The sequence below is a fragment of the Eschrichtius robustus genome, chromosome 14 (genome assembly GCF_028021215.1).
Source record: "Eschrichtius robustus isolate mEscRob2 chromosome 14, mEscRob2.pri, whole genome shotgun sequence".
Classification (NCBI taxonomy): Eukaryota; Metazoa; Chordata; class Mammalia; order Artiodactyla; family Eschrichtiidae; genus Eschrichtius; species Eschrichtius robustus.
This window is the reverse complement of record NC_090837.1, coordinates 25,228,403-25,247,078: the sequence shown is the minus strand read 5'-3', so window position 1 is coordinate 25,247,078 and position 18,676 is coordinate 25,228,403. Positions and strand designations below refer to the sequence as shown.

At 52.3% G+C, this 18,676-nt stretch overlaps 1 protein-coding gene across 2 annotated transcripts in view; it reads left to right on the top strand.

Moving 5' to 3' along the window:
- Positions 1-18,676, top strand: part of MYO18B (myosin XVIIIB) — a 218,080-nt gene that overhangs the window by 58,744 nt on the left and 140,660 nt on the right. The window contains exons 16-20 of one of the 2 annotated variants that reach the window (XM_068563218.1): positions 1,582-1,729; positions 7,853-8,012; positions 10,461-10,644; positions 11,452-11,674; positions 16,326-16,435. In XM_068563218.1, coding sequence (XP_068419319.1) covers positions 1,582-1,729; positions 7,853-8,012; positions 10,461-10,644; positions 11,452-11,674; positions 16,326-16,435 — 825 coding nt within the window. Of the gene's footprint in view, positions 1-1,560; positions 1,730-7,852; positions 8,013-10,460; positions 10,645-11,451; positions 11,675-16,325; positions 16,436-18,676 lie in introns of both variants that reach the window. The other variant, XM_068563217.1, reaches the window with a different exon arrangement.

Here is an 18,676-nt window from a genome sequence, read left to right as displayed (position 1 = left end):
CCCCAGACCCCACTGTGCTGACCCCAGGTCTGCACCTATGCTCAACCGTCTCCCAGAGCTGCCCTCGGCCATTGCGCATCTTGGCGTGAACGTGCTTGGGCCGTGGAACTTGCTGGGCTCCGGTCCGATCTTGGTGACCTTGGGCACGTCACTTAACCTCTCCAAGCCTCAGCTTCCTCATCACCCAAGTGGGAACGATAGATGGTATCCCCTGGGTTGTCGTGAACGCCCGTGGTATCTGGCACGTAAAGCCCCTGCAGGGGGTGTGGCCCACAGTAGGTGTCCCGCAGGTTGCATTTCTCCTGCACTTGGACACCTTGTCCTGGTCCCTTGGCTTCTCTGGGCTCACAGCGGGCTGTACCTGCCCCTGCAAAGCTCTCTCAGTCTGTGAGCCCAGCTGGCCCTTCACACCTGCTGCTGCTGCTTCTTGCTGGCACCTCTTGGGCTGGTTCCCCGTCCCTGTCCTGCTTCCTCACCTGGGAGGGGCAGGCCTGAAGGGACCACCCGGGCAGTGCAAGGAGGGAAGGACCATGGTATCCCCGGGACCCCTGGGCAGTGGCTGGAACAGCTACCTTCTGGGGATGGGCTGACTGTAGGTTTCAACCCCAGCAAATAAGGCCAAGGTGAAGATTCAGGATACCTGGGATCCAGGTCCACTTCTGCCCCTGGGCCTCTCTATGTGACCCTGGACGTGCCCCTTCCCCTCTCTGGACCCCTCTCAGTGGGGTGTGGACTAATATTCCTGAATTAGGGTGACCAACTGTGCTGGTTTGCCAGGGACTTTGCTGGCCTCAGCACTGAAATCCTTACGTTCTGGGAAGCCCCTGGCCCCAGGCACACTGGGACCGTTGGCCATCATATGCATCACATTCCCACTTTAACTACTTGGCACCATTTTCAGATGTGTCAGCCCACTGTGGGCCCTGGGATAAGTCCCGCAGACTCTCCGGACCTCTTTCAGTTTCCTGTATGCAAAGCGTCAGGGTCGCCTGGATGGTCTCTGACACTGGTGGCTAGATTTAGAATTCCGCGTCTGTGCCGCTGAACCAACTTCACCTTCTCTAAGACATGCTTTGGGAACTTTTTTTTTTTCCCTCAAGATTTTAGTTTAAAAAAATACTAAGACTTCTAAGAGGAAGTGATGCGGATGGGATTAATCCTTTCATGTTTGGCTGTGCACGAATAGACCAGCTGCCTGTGTGGAGCCAGAGATGTGTAGTTTACAGAGTGCTTGCCCTTATTAAACCCTCACGACGGCCCTCGGAGGAAAGGATTACCAGTCTCCATCTTGCAAAAGAGGAAAAATGAGGCTCAGAGAGGTGCAGTTAAGTTGCCCAAGGTCACCCTGGAAATGAAGACAGAGGCAGGATCTGGACCCCTGGTATCCAAGAGATTGTTAGTTTTGTGGCTTCGACACTGAGAGTCTTGCAGTGAGTGGGAGTGTGGGGTGTAGGGAGTGTGGATCTAGGCCTGTGGTGCCTGGGAGGCAGGTCCCCCGACTCCCACGGGTGGGAAGAGAAACCCGGGCCTGGCCTCCGTCAGAGGATCAGGACTCCTCAGTGTATCCTGATCTCCTGCCAGGTCCGCTTGCCAGCCAGAGGAGGTACTGAGGATGCCAGGGGCCTCTTCTGGGTCCTGGATGAGGAGGTCCGGGTGGAGGGCTCCGGGGACGGCGTGGTGCTCGAGCGCCTCTGTGCCGCCTTTGAGAAGAAAGGTGCTGAAGCTGAAGGTGAGGGAGCAAGGGGGGGCGGGGTGCTGAGTCCAGCCTGGGGTTAGAATCTGTCTTTGTCAAAGCCCTGACAAGGCCTGCACAGCAGGGTGGGGGAGTCTGAGTGCAGAAACGTCTGTGCATGTGCCTGGGTGGGCTTTCATTTATTTGTGTGTTCATTCGTGCATGTGTTCCTCAAGTGTCCTGAGCAGCTACCGTGTGCTGGGTACCATGCTATATGGCGGCAAACGCACTGATGGGATCTGTGTCCTTGCTGGGGGGAGTCGGGGATGGGGGAGATGACAAGCTAACACATAAGCGCATGTGGCCATTGAGCCTGAGATGGCAGACTGGGGTTTGGTGGTGGGCAGCAGGCAGACCTCATTCCTCTGGGAGCCGGGGGCCCTCAGGGGGAGAGGCGTGCCGGTGAATGTGACAGAGAGCAGGGAGCGCGGTACAGGACAAGGCGGGAGACGTCATCTGGGCTCAGACCTCAAGCCCTTGCAGGCCTCACAGAAAACGTTGGTCTTAACCCGAGAGCAATGAGAAGCCATGAAGGATTCTAGGCAGCAGGGGGTATGGTCAGATTCATGTCCTAGAAAGTTCACCCAGACTGCAGTGTGGAGACACGATAGGAAGGAGGCCAGGGAGGTGAGAGCGGAGCTGCCTGCCCCGGGGAGGTGGGCAGACTCTGGAGGTACCGAGCAGGCAGCGTCCCTGGCACCGGGTGATGGGCTGGATTGGCAGGAGGAAAAGTGCGAGGGGAGATGGACACTTCGAGCTGGGACAGTGAGATCAGAGACCACAGGGTTTGGCACGTGTCAGCCTCAAGTTCAAGTCCGGCTATTCGTATTTTCACCAACGTGGCACCAACAAATCTCACGTAGTCTTGAACAATGGGGTTGGAGCTCGCCCTGGCCTCTCTTTCACCAGAATTTCCGCTGCTGTGATTGGGTGAGAGGATGTACCTGTGGAGCTTTGTCGTCAGCTGCCAGGTGTGATGTCATTGATGAGGCCGAGGCTGTGGATGCGACGAAGAATATCATCCCTGTCGTTCCAGGGGCTGGAGGAATGCTGTCCGCACTCCACGCAGGGCTCTGAGCTTTGTGCAGCGTCTGGTAGAATTCTGTCACGTATTTGGAGGTCGATATTCTTACCCCCCAGGATGAGGAAAGTGAGCTCCAGAGAGAGGCTTGTAGAGACGCTTGTCTAAGATCACCCAGAGGGTGAGTGTCAGAAGGCAGATTCAACACAAGCCTTGTCTGGAGCTAAACCTCTGTGAGCCCCCCTCACCTGGACGCCCCCAGGCACGTAAGAAGACAAGTACACTCTGAGGTCTTTTAGGTCCTAAGTGACATGGTGGTCAGGATGTGGGCTCATTCATTCACTGGTTCATTCAACAGATATTTCAGGAGCACCTAAAATGTGGTGGCCACTGCCCTAGGCCAGGAAATACATCTGTGAACAAAACAAAAATCTCCACCCCAAGGGACTGACATTCTAGCAGAGGAGATGTATGATAAGGCAAAAAAAAAAAAAAAAAAAAATCTGTAAGATGTTGAGGACCACAGTTCTGGTTTAGATCACTAAAGGAATGAGGGTTGGCAGTGAAAATGGCCAGGGATTCAGCCCTGGGACGTTCCAGGGTCAAGGGGCCAGGGACAAAGCTTGTGTCCAGCAAAGGCGGCTGGGGAGCAGTGGCCGGGGATGGAGGAGGGGAGTGGGAGGATGTGGCACTCTGGAAGCCGCAGGAGGAGGGACGGACCAACCGAGTTGAATGCTCCTGAAAGGTCGAGTGAGGCATGGCTGAGGAATGGCACTGACTTGGCGTGCGTGGAGGTCACTGACCACCAAGACAAGTACAACTCCAATGGGAGCGTTGGGGGTGACCGTCTGACTGGAGTGGCTTATGAGAAATTGGGAGGAAGAGTTGGAGAAAGACGTGTGACAGCTCTCAGTGTCGCTGGGCTGGGGCCTCTGTCCGGGATACACCGCCAGCACTCCTGCGCTGGATTTGCTGACAGCAGCAGAAACAGCAGTACCACCTGATGGCTCCAGCCGCTCTCCCTGGACCGTGCCCAGAGCGTTAATACCCCGATGGCTCCTGGAGAGCTTGGGTCTGCGGCGACTTGCCCAGGGCCGACTCCTCCCCCAGGCAAGAGGGGCAGTGCCTGGGGCCCACGGTACTCTTAGGGGCCCACGGTACTCTTAGCGGCCCATGAAAGTCTTTTGATTTCTGTTAAAAGTAGAAGAAAAAACGTTTAGGTTAAGTACATTGTTTTAAGTATATGTTATGGACTGAATTGTATTTCCCCCGCAAAATAATTTATATATTGAATTCCTAACTCCTAGCACCCCAGAATGTGACTTTATATAGATATAGGGTCTTCAAAGAGGTAATAACGGTTAAATAAGGTCATTGAGGTGGGTCCTAATTTCATATGACTGGTCCTTAGGAGAAGAGATTAGGACACAGACATGCACAGAGGAAAGATGCAGGGAGAAGGCAGCCGTCTCCAAGCCAAGGAGAGAGACATCAGTGAAACCAACCCTGCTGACAACCCCTTGATCTTGGACTTCCAGCCTCCAGAACTGTGGGAAAATTAATTTCTGTTGCTTAAGCCACCCAGTCTGTGGTACTTTGTTATGGCAGCTGTAGTAAGCTAATATAATACACTTATATATTACTAATATTAATCTATTTGCTTTTATACCAACAGTCATGAAATGTAATTTTGTGTGTATGTATATATATGTATTTGTATATACATATATATATACACACACACAATACATATCTATATCTATATATATGGAAAGAGAGGGAGGAAGGGGCTCATGAAAGCAAAGTGCCCGGGGCCCGGGGAGGTCATAGCGCAGCCCCGGACTGCCCTCCCCCGGGAGGGTGGGGAGGGGGTCCTAGTGCTCCATGTGATGCTGCCAGTGATCATCTCTGTTCCGGAAGGTCACCTCTGTTTTCTGAGGTACGTCCGCCTCTGCCAGCCAGTGAACAGGGATGGAGGGGCAGATGAAACTGCTCTTTGTGGAGCCCTTAGTCTGAGCTGGGCATTGTGGGCTCCACTACGCCCCACCTCCAGGGGGCATCTGGGGCCTTGGAGAAGCCATGTGGCTGACCGGGGCCCCTTAGGCACCGAGAACGGAGCTGGCGCTGCGCCCAGGAGGCCTCACTCAGAGAGCCGGCCAGGCCCCTGACCCTTCTCCAGGCTATGAAAGTAGCCTCTGTCTGCAGGAAACGTCTCCAGGGTTCTGGAATGGTTTTTATTTTTCCGGCGGATGGTAGACCCACAGAAAGCCAGGAGGCAGATCTGTTAAAAGCCCACCCAGGCCGTGGACCCCAGAGACCTGGGTTGGACCCCTGCTCCACTAGTTAATTGCAACGCGTGTGAGTTCTGGGAAATCGCCTCCCTCTCCCGTCTGTAAGATGGCGATGCCCCTGGGGGCTGGCGTGAGGACGGAGGAGCTTGTGTGTGCCTACGTGCTCCTTCAGCCCCCTCCTCGAGGGCCCCTCCTCAGGGGCCTCCCTGACCCCTGTCTGTAGCTGTCCCCTCTTCAGCCACGTTGTCCCATCACAGGACGCCCTGCTTATTTCCTTCAGGGCCCTTTGTGGGCTCTGGGATGTTTGGTGAACCGTTTGCTTTGCTTGCTTCTCGTCAATCCCCCGACCACCCTGAATGCCCCGAGGGCGCGGGGTGCCCCTGTCTTGTTCTCTGCTGTCTCCCCAGTGCCTGGAGCATAGCAGGGCCCCCGTGGACACCTGCCATCTTCCTTTCCCCACCCCTCGCTTGCTCTGCTCCAGTCACACTGGTGATCCAGAATCGAATGAAATGGAGTTCTCGAATGGAATGTTTTCGTCCTGACTTTTCGGCTAAAGACACACAGAGTAGGGTCAGAAGTGGAAAGTGTCTTGTAGGGTGTGGCTGGGACAGGACCCTCGGCCCCTCTCCTTTCCCTGTGAGGCCTGACCATGCCGGTCCCGGACACCCCGAGCAGGATGCTGCAAGGCTCTCGGTTCCCAGGGGGGAGATTCTTGTCTGGACCGACTGAGATAGACACATTAACTCAGACGTTTTGGTATTAAAATATATATATATTTTGCCTCTAGGGCTTTCTGATTAGCTCTGATCATCGTTCCAACGTTTAATGGGAACGTTCATTCAAGCAGAACACATGGGGCTTTCTGGCTGACCCAGCTCGCTGTCTGTTGCCTCTCACCTAAGGTGCATGCTGGGCGCCAGTGACGCTCACATCACAGACCAGAGTGAGGACTGAGTGACGGAGGGTGGCCAGGGCTTAGCAGACATGAGCAGCCTTTCTTCTCTCTTGGCCTCCTTCCCCTCCCCAAATGCCCTTGGGGTCATCATTCGAAGCAAACTCTGTGCTAGCTGCTGGACATCATGCTGAATGGACACAACCCCTGCCCTCACGTTGCTGCCAGTCCAGGGCAGGGAGGCAGCCTTGCAAGCAGACACCTGCAGCATTGCAGGGCGTCGGGGACGTATATCCCAGGGCCGAGTGTGTGCTCTGTCCCTTGCTCTTCTCTCTCTCTCTTTTTTTAATCTTTGGGCTGCACTGCGTGGCATGTGGGATCTTAGTTCCCCAACCAGGGATTGAACCCGGGTCCCCTGCATTGGAAGCTCGGAGTCTTAGCTACTGGACCGCCAGGGAAGTCCCTTGCTCTTCTCTCAATGGAAGGACAGGGACTGCACGGCTCTGAAGGGCTCATGCGTCGCTCTTGACGCAATGATGCTTCACTTAACCAGAAGTGTGCCTTTCTGGTAACTTTAATGATCCAGAACGTAGAGGAGATCCAGGAAGTGAGCACAAAGGATTTCCAAGCAGCCAAACAGATGGCAGAATCCGTGCCCCTTACTTATCAGAACTGAAGACTCTCGGACTTCTTTTATTTTGTGCACAGTTCTAAGAAACGCAGGTCCTTCGTTTCTTAGCTCAGTGAAGTGTAGAGGAAGCAAATTAAGATTTAAGGGAGGCAATCAAGATCCTAGATACGTGTTGGCCCATTGGCAATCACAGGATGAGAAAATGTAGAAAGATCATTCAGAGTAGATACAGGAACCGAGATGGTACTACACCTCCTGATGATAATTGGTCTGGAGCCACTACTCAGCCTGAGGGCATCACTGCAATGAGAGGGATGTGAAAAACGATCAGGAATTCATTCATTCATCCATCCATCCATCCATCCATTCATTCATTCATTCATTCCACAAGCACTTCCAGACTCCAGTCATGTGCCAACCGTGATGCTGGGCTCTGGGGATGTGAAGGTCAACCTTTTGTGGTTCCAGAACATCAGCAAAAGTTTCAGTGCAGGAAGTGGCAGTGACACCCATGACTGCTGCTTCCTGAGTGACTGCCCTGGCACCCCACCAAAGTACTCCACACACCTTATCTCCTTCAGACCTTATGCTGCCCTGGGAGACATGTATTATTTAATCCACATTTTGGAGAGGAGGAGACTGAGGCTCAGAGATGTAGGTGGCTTGGCCCCTGTCCCACTGTAATAAATGGTCACGTCAGGATTGGAACCCAGGTCTTCTCAACTCCAAGCCCATTTGTTTCTCCCGCTCTGTCCCTTGGAACCAAGTGTCCGCCGGCATCTCCCAAGAATATGCTGTGCATTTATTTGGTAGCTGGTATTCAAGACAATTTCAGGTGGTACACGAATTTTCAAAATATTTAATAATTATGTATTTAGTTCCACAAATATTAGAAAGTAAATATGGCTGGCACACCAAATCTGCAGTATAATGCTTCTGTATAAATACATTTTACCGGTAAAAACATGAGTCGATTGAAAGAAAACATTAAGTAAATAACAGCCCAGGTGATACATGGGTATGGCAAAAATCATGGAGATTGTGTGTGCTGATGGTAGCTGGGAAAAACAGGTATCCTGGATTTAAGAAAGCAAGGAGGAACAGAATCGAGGTTGGATGTAATGCACATAAATGCACAAAGCAGGAGAAATATGGGTGCCCAGAACTGGTAGCTTCAGCTAGGTTGGAACATATTAAAATGGGAAAAGCGTGTTCTCAGTGATGCCAAGTGATGACAGAGTGTCCCCACCAGGTCCCAAGACTCATGCCCCGTATCTGCTTTCAGGGACCTCTGCCCTCCGGACCTGTGAGCAACCCCTGCAGTGCGAGATCGCCCACCAGCTGGGACACGACCCCGTGCGCTATGACCTCACGGGCTGGCTCCACAGGGCCAAGCCTAATCTTTCGGCCCTGGACGCCCCCCAGGTCCTGCAGCAGTCGAAGAGGTGAGCCTGGCCAGGGCTGGGGACGGGCCGGGGCATTCGAGGTGCTGGGGCTGTGAAGTCACAGCAACCCAGTGATGGAGAGCAGTACGGGAACCCCTCCCTAATGACGCAAAGACCCGTACTCGAGTAGGAGCAGTTCAGTGTCTCCCAGGGCCAACCTGAGTCCAGCTGAGGAGAAAAGCTGGCCTTCTGGGGAAGTGGAACAAAAGCTAGGAAGCTGTGACTTCTTATTTTGGCTTCTGGCCTTTCATTAAGTATCTGGGAGATGATGTGACTGGAAGGACTTTTATGGACATCTTCAAACTAGGGGGTCGTAAAACCAAAGTGATAATGTTTTGTAGCATTAAAAAAAGCTCACTGCATTTCTTGACTGCTCTGCTCAGAAGTGCTAGCAGAGGGCTGCTTTGACTTCAAAGAGCTATTGGGAAATGTGTGTGTGTGTGTGTGTGTGTGTGTGTGTGCGCGCGCGCGCGTGTGAGTGAAGCTGAGACCACAACGTTTACTAACCACCTGCTATGCACCTGGCATCAGGGTGAATGCTTTATAAGCATCTTTTAAATTCTTACAACAACTGTATCCCTAGGCCCATTTTATAGATGAGAAAACGGAGGCCCCAGGAGGCCAAGTGGTTCCCCTTTGATCACATAGCAAAAAAAAAAAAGTGGCAGAGCCGGGGTACAATTTGGGTCTAGGTGGTCAGAGTTGATTGGAAAGCCTGTATCTGGGGAGGCTCAGGGGCGCACAGCTCCTGGAGAGAGATCAAGTCAAGATGGAGCAGAAGGAAGGGTAATGAGCACATGGAGGGCTGTGTGGGGAGCCAGCAGACCTGGGTCAACTCCCAGCCCTGCCCCGTGTCACCTGGCTGACTGTGGGCAGTCCCTTTCCCTCCTCTGGGTTTCTCGCTTCCTCCACCATGACATAAGGGTTTGTTGGGCAAGGCCATGTTGCACAGCTCTGGAGTCAGGCAGATGTACAAATGCTGCTTTTGCCTTTTTCAAACTGCGTGAGCTGGGTCACAGTTTCACAGTCTGAGAAATGGGAATGGTGCTGCCAAGCTTACACCTGTGCTGTCAGTCTTTGGTGATGTAACATAACAGATGGCTTATCAAGGAGCCTGGTTCATAGCCGGCCCTCAACACACGTCTGGTGGCCTTGTAAATTTCCCTGCTGCTCTAAAATCCCGTGGCTCAAGCTGAGTGAGGGGTGTAGGGTTAGGGAAGGGCGGGCACACCTTGGTTGATCAGATGGCCTGGTGAGTGGGGGAACGTTCTGGGAAAAAGGAGCAGCGTGTGCTTGGAGGTGAGAGAGCACGGCAGGTTGGCGGTAAATCCCAGCAGGGTGTCTTGCAGGCTTGAGAGCCAAGCGTTGGTGATTTTGAGAGCAGACGGTGCTTTTTCTTAGCATGTGGTTCTGCAGCCAAGGTCGCTGATTCACCAGGACTGCTGGTATTGCTTTCTCATTCCTGGGCCCATCTAGTCTCTCAGGTGGGGGCTTCCCAGGAGGTTCTCATGCCCACTCAGCTTTCACTTTATATATATGGAGTGGAGGGCCAAAGAGGACAAGTGACTGCCCAAGGCACAAATTGAATTGGAGACCAGAAGTCAGGTCTCCCAACCCCACAGATGGCGCAGTCCTTGTGCAGGGGTCAGGGCTGTGGGCCTGACCTTCTCTCCCTGTACCAGGGCTTGGTGCCAACATCCTTCGCTCTCAGGGCTGCTGCTTCCAGGGGCTTCACGCCCCCCTACTGCTCCCTCCCCAGATTTTTATTTCAACGTGAGTGTATTCAAGCCATTGTTAGTCTGTGCGCTCTGCCATGCATCTAACCACTCTCAGCACCCTTGATGCATCTGGCAAGACTCATTTCCTTAATATTGGACAGTCGGGTAGCCATAGAGGCGGGTGGATAATGGGTCTTGAGGGCTGGGACCAGGGTGGGGCCCGGACTTGCAGGGAGTGATGGAAGGTGCCCGCAGGTGTCCACTGGAGGGGATGGGCTGGTGCGACCAGAGAGGCACGGGTCCTCCTCTGGGCCCCCGCTTCCTCCTAGGGCGCAGTAGGGTCTGCCTGGTGCTCAGGCTGTCTGTTCGACAACAAGCACGGTAAGCACCTGCTGTGTACTGGGCCTGTTCTCGGGATAACCGAGGTGATTTTGCCCTCTAAGGAAGGGCAGGCGGGGTAGAATTCCTGCAGGTACGTAAGTGACGGAAACGTCCAGTAGAAGGAAAGCTGCTCTGAGGTCAGGGGAGGGAGGGAGGCATGGAGGAAGGGGCTGACATTTGTCACCAAGCAAAGGCTCGTGTGGCAGAAGGGACCATGAACAGTAGGCAGTTAGGGTATGATTCGAGGGGAGGGTTCAGGAGGCAGATTAGCAGGAGGCAAGGGGGGTCCCCTTCGCTCCACCCTGTGAGCCCCCTGAAGCACCTCTCTCTTTCCCCTCCTACCTGCCAGGGAGGAGCTGAGGGGCCTGTTCCAGGCCCGGGCCAAGCTGTCCCCTGTGTGCCGGGCCGTGGCTGGCCTGGAGGGCACCTCCCAGCAGGCCCAGCAGAGGAGCTGCACAGTGCGGAGGACGTTTGCCAGCAGCTTGGCCGCGGTGAAGAGGAAGGCCCCGTGCTCCCAGATCAAGCTGCAGATGGTGAGTGGGGGACCTGTCCCTGCGGAGTCATGGCCTCACTGCCCGCCTCCAGGGTGGCTTACCCACCCACGTCATCTCTGAGCTCCCCGGCGAGCCTGAAGGGGCCGGCAACACCCATGTTTCACCAAGGAAGAGACCGAGGCTCAGAGAAGCAAAGAAACTTGGTGGAAAGTGATCCGTCCAAGTCTGAGGCCAAAGCCTCAGCTCCTTGGTTTAGCTTAAGCAGCTTCAGGAAGTTTGCAGGAACCACAATTGCTCTCTTGACCAAGGTGACAAATGTCACAGCCAGACCAGCCCCGCCTGCCTTCCTCACCTCTCACAGGCCTGCATGTTTACCTCTAGGCTCTCCATAGGGGAGGCGGCAGGACCCAGCACTGGGTGTAAAGATGTTACCTGGACACCTTGATCCAAAAACAAGTGGTCAGGCTGAGTCAGGCTGAGCTCCGGAGGGTGGGATGTGGGAAGGATTGGTTTGAAGAAATGACTCGTAGCATATTATACTGGAAAAGCCCGCAGACCAGGTCCCGGGTTCTAGTCTTCCTTTTCGGCTAGTGGTCCATGCGGCCTGAGGCCGCTCGCTTGTCCTCTCCATGTCCCAATTTCTCCATCTGTTATAATAAGGGTTGTTATAAAGGTCCTTTATTTCTCATGAGTACTAATCAGGCCACGGATAGGAGGTCCTTGGTGTAGGACATAGGGGCCCCACAGAGATGCCCAGGCCAGACCGCATATACATTTGGGGAATGTTCAGACCCCTGTCTGTCTCACCCTGGCCCTGACCGCGACCCCGTCTCCTCTCTGTCCTAGGATGCATTGATCAGCGTGATCAGACGGTCTCAGTTACACTTCATCCACTGCCTGGTGCCGAGCCCAGTGGTGGAGAGCAGAGGCGGGCAGGGGTCTCTGACTCCACCGCAGCCTGGTAGAGACAAGCCCGGGGCAGGCGGGTCCCTGCCCTTGGACATCCCGGCACTGAGGGTGCAGCTTGCAGGGTCCTACATCCTGGAGGCGCTGCGCCTGCACAGGGCAGGTAAGCGGTGGCCTGGGAGCGAGCACCTTGTCTCTGACTCCTGGGACACGCTCCTGCGCCAGTGGCAGCCGAGGGACAGGAGCATCAGCTATGTGCCAGGAGCTTTCCATGCGGCATCCCGTCGAAACTGCCCAGCAACCCTGTGAGGGGGGAGCTATGATTACCCCATTTTACAGATGAAGAAGCTGAGGCTCAGAGAGGAGAAGGGACTTGCTTAGGGCCACACAGCGGGATGCGGCAAAGCCTAGGTTTATGCCGAGGTCTCTTTGAGTCCAAAGTACATCTTATTTCCTGACTTAGTTGTGAACTCCTGGAAGACTACAGGTGTGTCTTACTCATCTTCCTTTCAACAACAAACATCTCAGGGGCATCTACCTTGGAGTAGAGGGTGAAATTTCCACAACGATTAATATTTGGTCTTCAAGACACTCAGCCTGGTTTGGGAGATCTGTGTGGAAACAAGCCTGGTCCGTGATGGGACCAGGGCATGTGTCACATGGGGATGCCCAGAGGAGGAAGCAGGGAGACTGGGAAAACCTCCTGGAGGAGATAACGTCTTAGTTGAGTCTTGGAAGGAAGCAGGTAGCTCACCTCTGGCCGGTGCAGGGAGAGGAAAAGCTTGGCCGAGGGATCACCGTATGCAAAGGCAGGGAGGCATGGAGGAGCCTTGGTTTTCAGGGAATCGGGTTCAAAATGAGTGGGGGATTGTGGGAGATGAGGGGCGGATCCACCAGGAGAGACAGCCTGTGAATGCTGTCTTTGGAAGTTTGGCTTTCCTGGGTCCAGCTGAGGAGGTGATGGGGTGATAGGGGAATGAGGGGTTTCGGCCAAAGGAACGAAGCGTCAGGCCTGTATTTGAGAAAGCAAGCGTGCACCAGGGTTCCCCCATTAGCTCATCTTATGAGTTGAGTTTGATCTGAAATTTTCCCATTCTCTTCTGCCTCTGAGACCCCATAGGCCACCCCATGGATTCCCCTCCCTGCCAGAAACAGCTCAGGCGAAGTCAGCGGATGGGGTGGCAGGGCTGGCGGGGAGTCTGGGTGGGCACCCATTTGTTTAATATTTCTGTGGTCACTGACGCCTCAGCTTGTGGTCACTGCCCCCGTGTCCTCCCACCGCGTTAATACGGAACCCTGGGCATGAGGTAGTTGACGGAGAAGCCGGGAGCAGCTGGAAGCAAAGATGAGCCCCTTGCTCCCTTCAGCATCACATTGATTTTCCCACCTGTCCACGCAGCCACAGGCACAGGAAGACAGATAACTGTCGCACGGGCAGAGCGAGGTGGTCACAGCCCGTGGCTGATCGATGGCGCCCCGCTGGCCGGAGGCGCCCTGGCCCGAGGGTTGGAGTCCCTGCGCTCAGGCGCGGGTCAGCGTCCCCTTCCTCCCTGCGGGTCTGCCCTCTGCGTTCTCAGCGCCGCCCGACTCAGGGAGCTTCCAACTCAGTGAAGGGTTGAAGTCTAGTGGTATAACTTCCCAAATTTCTGTCTCCCAGACCTGGTTCATTTCCTCATTGTTTTCTTGTTTTGTTTTGTTTTTTAATTAATTTATTTATTTTTGGCTGCATTGGGTCTTCGTTGCTGTGCGCGGGCTTTCTCTAGTTGCAGTGAGCAGGGGCTACTCTTCCTTGCGGTGCACGGGCGTCTCATTGTGGTGGCTTCTCTTGTTGCGGAGCATGGGCTCTAGGCGTGTGGGCTTCAGTAGTTGTGGCTTGCGGGCTCTAGAGCGCAGGCTCAGTAGTTGTGGCTCACAGGCTCCAGAGTGCAGGCTCAGTAGTTGTGGCGCACGGGCTTAGTGGCTCCGCAGCACATGGGATCTTCCCGGACCAGGGCTCAAATCCATGTCCCCTGCATTGGCAGGTGGATTCTTAACCACTGTGCCACCAGGGAAGTCCTCCTCATTGTTTTCTGCTCTGAGTCACTTCTGTCTCATACCATACAAGAAATATTTACAAGCATACAAAGATCCATACACATGTATCACATATTTATCGTTTGGAATCTGTGCACATGTAACGTATACACGAACAGACGTTGTTTTATTGTGCTTCGCTTTATTGCGCTTCACAGAGAGTGCACTTTTGTACAAATCGAAGGTTTGTGGTAACCGTCTGTCAAGCCAGTCTGTTGTCACCGCTTTTTCCTACAGCATTTGCTCACTTTGTGTCTTTGTGTCACATTTTGTTAATTCTTGCAATGTTTCCAACCCACAACCAGCAAAAATTTACAACTCGCTGAGGGCTGAGATGACGGTTAGTATTTTTTAGTAATAAAGTATTTTTAAAAATTTTTTAATTTATTTTTATAAAAACACAGAATTATAAATAGTGTATCAATTTACTTATTCAATTAATACCCTTTAGTAAAAATAAAGTGATTATAAAATTCAACAGGAAAATACTAGTAATAAAGTATTTTTTAATTAAAGTATGTACATTGTTTTTTAGATGTAATGGTATTGCATGCTTAATAGAATATAGTATAGTCTAGGGACTTCCCTGGTGGTGCAGTGGGTAAGACTCCGCGCTCCCAGTGCCGGGTGCCCGGGTTTGATCCCTGGTCAGGGAACTAGATCCCGTGCGCATGCCACAACTAAGAGTTCGCATGCCGCAACAAAGATCCCGTGTGCCACAACTAAGACCCGGCGCAGCCAAAATAAATAAATAAATAAATATTTTTAAAAAGATGAGTTTAACATTGAAAAAAAAAGAATATAGTGTAGTCTAAAGATAATTTTTATATGCACTGGGAAGCCAAAAAGTTTTGGGCATGCTTTATTGCGATGTTTGATTTGTTGCAGTGGTCTGGAACTGAACCTGCAACATGTCAGGTGTGCCTGAATACATATACACATGCACGCATGATCCACACATACATATGCTGTTTCTCAGGTACCTGCGACGTGCTGGGCACTGCGGTTACACATACTAACTGATGTTGTTCTCACAAAGCCCTTAGCACAATGCCTGGAGGAGAGTAAATGGTCAGCAAACCTTACATATGGGGCAGACTGGTGGACACAGCTCAGACTCTGGAGCCAGTTGGCCTGGGCTTGACTGTGGCTGACACTGGCAGGTCCCTAGGTCGTGCCTGCCTTCTATCTCCTGTGATAGCTCAGGTCTCAGAGAGCTGTCGAGTGGGTTGATAAATTAATAAGGGAATAACAGAAAAGTGCCTGGACCTGGGAGAGTGCTCAAAACACATTAGCCTCCTTTATTGGGTTGGCCGGAAAGTTCATTTGGGGTGGCACAGCAGAACCCGAACGAACTTTTTGGCCAACCCAATACTACAATCATCATTGGATTTAATCCTCATCATGACTGTGTGACAGGAGATCTTATTACTCTCATCTGACAAGTGAAGAACTTGAATCTCAAAGAAATAGGGTCACTTGTCGCTGGTCAGAGGGCTAATCAGGGCAGATGTGAGATACGAACCCAAGTAAGTCTGACTCAAAAGGACAGGCCTGTAACCTCCCAGCCCCCAGGTCTCTGTGCGGTCAGCATCCTTCCAGCCTGGCCTGAAACCCTCCTCTTCCCCCAGGAAGGCTTCATGGATTTGCCACATGTACCCACCATGACTCTTCCTCATGGTTTATGCATTTGGCTTATTGTAAAGTGAAATCTCAAAATGGAGTGAGATTTCGCCAGACCTTCTCCCATCCAGCCACTCGAGGGGTCTTTTTAAGGCAACTGAGGCTCTACCACGCCCCTTGGATGAAGTTCAAGCCTCGAGGTCTGGAATTTGATTTCAAGTTCTTTGGGGACCCAGTCCCTGCTTGTCTTTGACCTCGTTGGTTACTCTCCACTGGGTTCGTTATCATCGCTGTCTGGGTTTGGATCCCATCTGGAAGAGTTAGGGTTGACTTCACTTTGGGCTACGTGGCTTGAACTCTCTGGGCCTCAATTTCCAATCTATATAATGGGTGTAATAATACAGTCCCCAGAGTGTCTGTAACACAAGGAAGTTGTTATCCTAGTGTCTTGCACACATAAAAGCTCAGTAACTGCTTTTGCTGTGACTGTGGAACAAACCTTGTATTTTCCTGCTGTGGCTCCCGCTGCCTGGACTTCCTTCCACACCAAATCCTCTGGCACACTCTCACGGCCCCTTCAAAGGCCAGCTCGAACGTCACCTTCTCTCAGTAGCTTTTCAGATGCCACTTCCCAGTTTCCACACAGAAGGGTGCAGCTGTGTCCATCCTACATGTTAGATTTAACATGTAGATACCGTCTGATGCAGCATTTCCCACATGCAGTCTGTGGGGCGGTAAAAAGTATTAAACCAAAAAAAATTTTTTTTCCATGGTCCAAGTTTGGAGAACTCTGGGTTAAGGAAAGCTAATAAGGGCATCTTCCCTGCAGAGGTTCTGGAGCCTTTGACGTCAGTGCTCACACAGATTGTGACCTTCTAAGAAGCAGATGAGGGGGCAGCTTTTTCAAACTTTCATTGGAGCCTTTTATAGGGTCCTTGTTCTGGGGAATGCAGTTGGGAAATGCTGATTGAACCCAATTTCTTAAATTAGCAACTGGGGAAAATGAGGCCCCAAGACGTGAGGGCACACAATGAGTAGCAAGGCTGGGAGCAGACCCCTGGACCCCTGGGCTGGGCTTCTCATTTGGATTCTTTGTTCTTCTGCTCCCCCCACCCCAGGCTACGCTGACCACATGGGGCTCACTCAGTTCCGCCGAAGATTTCAGGTGCTGGACCCTCTGCTCATGAAGAAGCTCATGTCGGCCCCCGAGAGAGTGGATGAGAAGACGGTATGTGGAGCCAGGTGATGGGGAGGTGGAGGCCCCATTGCTTCTGCTCCGTAGGGGATGGCCCTGGGGGCAGCTGGGGCAGCTGGGATCCGAGAGCTGAGCCTTGGGGGCTAAGATGACGGTAGCGTGAGGTTTGACTCAGACCCCTGCTCCAGACTTCGCCCCCTGCCATGTCACTTAGGACACCGCCTATCCCAGAATGGTCTTTCTGAAACCCTGTGTGAGGAAGTGCAGGGAAAGAATTAGAGCCACGAAAAGAGCAAGTCCCAGCCAGGAGGGCTCCTAGCAAGATGAAAAGTCATCATTCCCACCCATAGGAGTGTTCCACGCGGCACCAGCACCCTGAGATATAGTCTATGAAAAGAGGGCTCTGTGGTCCCAAACACTCCCCCTCAGGGCCTTTGCACTAACTGTCCCCTCTGCCTGGAGCACTTTTCTCCCCAGTCCTTGCCTGGCCAGTGCCATTGTCATCTTGCTATTCAGATCTTGGCTCAGATGCTATTCTCCATCACATTATCTTATTTTAATAGTTGCATGGCACTTATCCTTATCTGAAATTATACACAGATTGCTTGTGTGTTCTCTAGCTCACAGCAAGTGCTCGATAAATTTCCCGTTGGATGAATGAATGAAAATATGTACCTAACCTTGTTATTTCTGCGCCTGGGTATCTCCTTTCTCCATCTCTACTGTAAACTTCTGGAGCCGGAAGTCTTCACCCCTAGTGCCAAAGCCTCGGTAAATGTTTCTATTGAGAATGGCCACCGGCTAATCAATGATGATAGAGCTCTTCAGAATTTGCAAAGCCCTACTGCATCCTCACAACAGCCCTGCAAAACAAGAGCTATTACATCTCTTTTATAAGTGAGGAGACGTAGGCTCATGGAGATGAATGATTCCCTTGAGGCCACACAGCCGAGCATTCATGGGTTTTGTCCTTGAACCCAAATTTCTTGATTCCAGGGAGTGCCTTTGAGAAAGCCTGAGCTCCAGAGTCAAACAGACTTGCAGTTGACTCCCAGCTGGGGCTGTGTGAAAGTAAACGAGTGAATCCATCTTTCTGCCTCAGTTTCCTCATCTGTAAAATGGGAACAACAATAATACCAACTCCAGTGGGGCGTTTGGAGGATTATATGTAATAGTATAATTGATGTGCTTGACGCAGGGCCCGGCATATAATAAGGGCTCATTGTATATGAACTACTGTCAGCAGCATCAGCACCACCATCATCATCTTTCAAGGCCAGAGTGATGGCAGCCAAGCCACACAGACTGGATATTCACAACCATGTTGAAACTCCCCCTCCAAGTGAGTGTGTCCTTGCGTGCCTGAGCTCACTGAGTCGTGAGGCAAGAAGAGTGAAAAGAGTCACAATTCTTAAGTCCTCTCTCGGCTCTTTTCTGCGGCAGGGGCCAGGGCGCAGGCCACCTCCTGCAGACAAGGCGGCATTTCTCTGTGGTCCTCCTGAGTCACCATGGGGAGGGGACCTCAGACGCAAGCTGGTGTGGAGCAGGGCTATCCCCTCCAACCCGTCTTGGAAACCACGAAACTCTGCCTGGCTTGGTGCCACCAGCCACTCTGTACCAAGCTTCATTGGGGTTCTTTATCCTAGGTCCCCCCCCCCAGTCTTAATCTCTGTTCAGAGCATCTGGAATGGAACCATTGAAAGGGGCTTGGGCTCCTCTGCAGTTGAAAACAGCACAGAAGTGGGGCGTGGGGGAGCTTTCTGCGGGGGCAGTGGGGGTAGCATATGGAAGCATTTCTATTCTGGACGACTCAGCAGTTCTCTCTTGTAGCCAAACCGAAACCACCTCCATACCCTCGCTGGAGGCCTCGGAAAGTGGAAGATTACAAGTGGAATGGACTTGGGAGTTTTTGCTGCTGCTTATTCTCTTTTTATTTGCTCACAAATTTCATTTGCTGCAGCATAGGATTTTGGTAGCAACAAAAGGAAACGCCATCCTGCCTCTTATGAAAAAGCTGATAAATATTCATTTGCCAGGCAACACGATATGCCATGAATTATACATGAACACGTGCTCGGGTGGGCAAACTGTCAGCCTCTGTGTGCAAAGCATTTAAGACCTCAGGATTTAATAAGACAAGTTTGACAGCTAGAAAAGGTCAATATTATCATTAGACACTAGACAGCAGCAGAGGGAATTCATTGTCAGGGTGTGAAATGGGCCTTGGTGCGTCCCCTGTGTGCCCAACATGCACGTGGTGCTTAAACAAGGCTC